This window comes from Sander lucioperca, chromosome 23 (genome assembly GCF_008315115.2).
Source record: "Sander lucioperca isolate FBNREF2018 chromosome 23, SLUC_FBN_1.2, whole genome shotgun sequence".
Lineage (NCBI taxonomy): Eukaryota > Metazoa > Chordata > Actinopteri > Perciformes > Percidae > Sander > Sander lucioperca.
This window is the reverse complement of record NC_050195.1, coordinates 4,057,636-4,062,635: the sequence shown is the minus strand read 5'-3', so window position 1 is coordinate 4,062,635 and position 5,000 is coordinate 4,057,636. Positions and strand designations below refer to the sequence as shown.

Below are 5,000 nucleotides of genomic sequence, written 5' to 3'. Positions count from 1 at the left end.
CAGACAGGCAGAGGGACAGACAGGCAGAGGGGCAGACAGGCAGGGAAAGAGACATACAGGGAGACAGACATACAGAGAGACATACAGGCAGAGAGGCAGACAGGGAGAGAGACATACAGGCAGAGAGACAGGAATGCAGAGAGACAGACAGGCAGAGAGACAGACAGGCAGAGGGACAGACAGGCAGAAGGACAGGAAGGCAGAGAGACAGACAGGCAGAGGGACAGACAGGCAGAAGGAAAGACAGGCAGAGAGACAGACAGGCAGAGGGACAGACAGGCAGAGGAACAGGGAGAGAGGCAGACAGGGAGAGAGGCAGAGAGGCAGAGAGACAGACAGGTAGAGAGACAGATTAATTTCCTTCCCTTTATGCAGCCATTGCTTTCCCTTTAACATGAAACAGCCCCGAAATCACCATCACCAAACTACACCAGACTCCATGTAAATAATCAGGACTTTTAGCGTGTATAGAGCCAGCATATCTCCACATGTAAATGGGTGAATTAAGGGTTTATTTCAACCAAACCAGAGTGGTGATTGTTGGAACAGTGGAAAGATGAACCAAGACGGCTTTTGGTAGTTTTATTTAGTTTCTGTCCACTTTGAATGAAGTGTGTTTTATGATGATAAAAGTCCTGATTATTTACATGGAGTCTGGTGGGTTTGGTGATGGTGATTTGAGGGATGTTTTTATGTTGTCAGACACTTAGAATAACAAACTCTTTAAGGTATGTGTACCTGTGCGGGGTCAACGTCGTTCAGCATGACGATGGACGTGCAGTGGTAGTCGAGCACCAGACGCCAGAAGTCCTTCACCGTGTTGGGCAAAGGATGCTGGGTAACGATGAACGCTGACGGCTGCTTGTAGCTCTGGAACAACAAACACACAACGTGAGAGAACACATTAACTAACTTTCCTGTCTTTTCTTTTCCTGTTTTCTCAAAATATTCAACTTTTATAACTGCAGAATAGATGTTTATTACCTTTTATTAACACGTTTACAAAAACGTCATCGAAAATATATATATATATATATATATATATATATATATATATATATATATATAGGCTATTTCTAGTTATTTTTGCTTTGAACTGAAACACACACACACACACACACACACACCCACACACACACACACACACACACACACACACACACACACACACACACACACACACACACACACCCTGCGGTCAGGTATTTGGGTGGTTTCCATGACGACAGAGTTGTTTATCAGTGAAATGGTAGGGTAGGAGAATACTGTGGTTTGAGTGTTTCTAAACCGTCCATTAGCCCAGATGCTGAGACTGCTGTCTCTTTATCTGTCTCTGTCTCTCTCTTTCTGTCTGTCTGCCTCTCTCCCTGTCTGCCTCTCTGCCTGTCTCTCTCCCTGTCTCTCTCCCTGTCTGCCTCTCTGCCTGTCTGTCTCTCTGCCTGCCTGTCTCTCTCTCTGTCATGTTTTTACGTACGTCCATGAGCACTGCGTTGATGTAGTTTGAGCTGTCTGTCTCTCTGCCTCTCTGCCTCCCTGTCTGTCTCTCTGCCTGCCTGTCTGTCTCCCTGTCTGTCTCTCTGCCTGCCTGTCTGTCTCTCTGTCATGTTTTTACGTACGTCCATGAGCGCTGCGATGATGTAGTTGGAGCTGTCTGTCTCTCTGTCAGTCTGTTTCTTTGCCTGCCTGTCTGTCTCTCTGCCTGTCTGTCTCTCTGTCATGTTTTTACGTACGTCCATGAGCGCTGCGTTGATGTAGTTGGAGCTCTCGCCATCGATGGTGATGAGGAACGGGAGGCAGCGGTCAGGAGGCAGGACGTCCATACAGCGGTTCTTCTCGTGGTTCCTAGGCAACAGGGCGATGCTGCAGTCCTCCACCCGCAGAGTGGGGGTCACCATGTTCAGAGTCTGGAGACACACACACACACACACACACACACACACACACACACACACACACACAGACACACACACACACACACACACACACACACACACACACACACACACACAGAGACACACAGACACACACACACACACACACACACACACACACAGACACACACACACACACAGAGACACACACACACACAAACACACACACACACACACAGAGACACACACACACACACACACACACACACACACACACACACACACACAGAGACACACATACACACACAGACACACACTCACACACACACACACACACACACACACACACAGAGACACACACACACACACACAGAGACACACACACACACACACAGACACACACACACACACACACAGGTTAACAGCTGTAGACCAACATCTGGAGGACATAGAAAGCCGCGGGTCACTAGTTAATATGTGGGTAACTAGTTAATATGTGGGTAACTAGTTAATATGTGGGTCACTAGTTAATATGTGGGTAACTAGTTAATATGTGGGTCACTAGTTAATATGTGGGTCACTAGTTAATATGTGGGTTACTAGTTAATATGTGGGTAACTAGTTAATATGTGGGTCACTAGTTAATGGGTGGGTAACTAGTTAATATGTGGGTCACTAGTTAATATGTGGGTAACTAGTTAATACATGGGTAACTAGTTAATATGTGGGTAACTAGTTAATATGTGGGTCACTAGTTAATATGTGGGTAACTAGTTAATACGTGGGTAACTAGTTAATATGTGGGTAACTAGTTAATATGTGGGTAACTAGTTAATATGTAGGTAACTAGTTAATATGTGGGTCACTAGTTAATATGTGGGTCACTAGTTAATACGTGGGTAAGTAGTTAATATGTGGGTTACTAGTTAATATGTGGGTCACTAGTCAATATGTGGGTTACTAGTTAATATGTGGGTCACTAGTTAATACGTGGGTCACTAGTTAATACGTGGGTTACTAGTTAATATGTGGGTCACTAGTTAATACGTGGGTAAGTAGTTAATATGTGGGTCACTAGTTAATACGTGGGTCACTAGTTAATGCGTGGGTTACTAGTTAATATGTGGGTCACTAGTCAATATGTGGGTTACTAGTTAATATGTGGGTCACTAGTCAATACATGGGTAACTAGTTAATATGTGGGTAACTAGTTAATATGTGGGTCACTAGTTAATATGTGGGTAACTAGTTAATATGTGGGTCACTAGTTAATATGTGGGTCACTAGTTAATATGTGGGTTACTAGTTAATATGTGGGTAACTAGTTAATATGTGGGTCACTAGTTAATATGTGGGTAACTAGTTAATATGTGGGTCACTAGTTAATATGTGGGTCACTAGTCAATACGTGGGTAACTAGTTAATACGTGGGTCACTAGTTAATATGTGGGTAACTAGTTAATATGTGGGTCACTAGTTAATATGTGGGTAACTAGTTAATACGTGGGTAACTAGTTAATATGTGGGTAACTAGTTAATATGTGGGTAACTAGTTAATATGTAGGTAACTAGTTAATATGTGGGTCACTAGTTAATATGTGGGTCACTAGTTAATACGTGGGTAAGTAGTTAATATGTGGGTTACTAGTTAATATGTGGGTCACTAGTCAATATGTGGGTTACTAGTTAATATGTGGGTCACTAGTTAATACGTGGGTCACTAGTTAATACGTGGGTAACTAGTTAATATGTGGGTCACTAGTTAATATGTGGGTAAGTAGTTAATATGTGGGTCACTAGTTAATACGTGGGTCACTAGTTAATACGTGGGTTACTAGTTAATATGTGGGTCACTAGTTAATATGTGGGTTACTAGTTAATATGTGGGTCACTAGTCAATACGTGGGTAACTAGTTAATATGTGGGTAACTAGTTAATATGAGGGTGACTAGTCAATACGTGGTCACTAGTTAATATGTGGGTCACTAGTTAATACGTGGGTAACTAGTTAATATGTGGGTCACTATGGTTACCCTGAACTCCTCTTTGATCTGACTGGAGTTGGTCTGAGGATCCAATCGGTTCATCTCGTAGTAAACCGAGCGCAGCTGATTGGCTGGAATGGCCGTGTCGCCACAGAGACACGCCTCCAAGATGGCGTCATGGATGAAGACGTACTGCTCCTGCACAGACACATGGAAGAAGTAATCAGATTACTGCAGTACAAATACTCTGTTACAGTCAAAATCCTGCAGTTTTAGAATCTGGAAACGATCCAAACAGTTAGGTCCTTCAATGTTATTGGTCAGTTTGATGTTTTGGAGCCTTTCTGTCTCACTCTCTCTGGACTCAAGTACAGTATCTACATATATATATATATATATATATATATATATATATATATACAGTATCTCACAAAAGTGAGTACACCCCTCACATTTTAGTAAATATTTCATTATATCTTTTGATGGGACAACACTGAAGAAATTACACTTTCGCACACACGGACGCCACAGCACGCTCTCTTTGTCCTTTCTCTCAACTTCTCCTCCGTGTGTCGGCGCTATTCTCCACATGTAGGAACCTGGTGAATTAACCTGCAACATGTCAGCTGTTTGGGAATTCTTCAGCGTGTGTGCAGAAGATAACAAGTTTACAATATGCAACACCTGCAAGGAGAAAGTAGGGCGTGGAGGGACGACACCAAAAACCTAAATCACATTTCTTTAGTTGATATTGATGTGAAAAGAAGGAAATGGTTCTAACATTGCTCTTTAGATGTGTGTGAATGTCCCACACCAGGAGTAATTTATATAGTTCTATTTTATAGTGATCCATTATCTGTTCAACACATGTTCTATTAAAGAAAAGATAGAAAATAAATATGTGTGTGTGCTGTAAAGTGGTTAGAAAACATGAAATTAGAATCGGCTAAAATCGGTATCAGCTGGTCTAACTCAAAGAAAATCAGAAATCGGGATCGGCCTAGAAAGTTGTAATCGGTGCATCTCTAGTATTAAGTGTCCAGCTTGTATAACAGAGTAAATGTGCTGTCCCCTCAAAATAACTCAACACAGCCATTAATGTCTAAACCGCTGGCAACTAAAGTTAGTCCACCCCTAAGTGAAA

At 42.3% G+C, this 5,000-nt stretch overlaps 1 protein-coding gene across 16 annotated transcripts in view; it reads right to left on the bottom strand.

Annotated features, from left to right (window-relative positions):
* LOC116057846 (receptor-type tyrosine-protein phosphatase mu-like) overlaps positions 1–5,000 on the bottom strand; it is a 162,935-nt gene that overhangs the window by 4,619 nt on the left and 153,316 nt on the right. For all 16 annotated transcript variants that reach the window (XM_035998140.1, XM_035998141.1, XM_035998142.1 and 13 more), the window contains 3 exons: positions 3,905–4,054; positions 1,731–1,904; positions 739–870 (listed from right to left, as the gene is read on the bottom strand). In XM_035998140.1, coding sequence (XP_035854033.1) covers positions 739–870; positions 1,731–1,904; positions 3,905–4,054 — 456 coding nt within the window. The remainder of the gene's footprint in view (positions 1–738; positions 871–1,730; positions 1,905–3,904; positions 4,055–5,000) is intronic.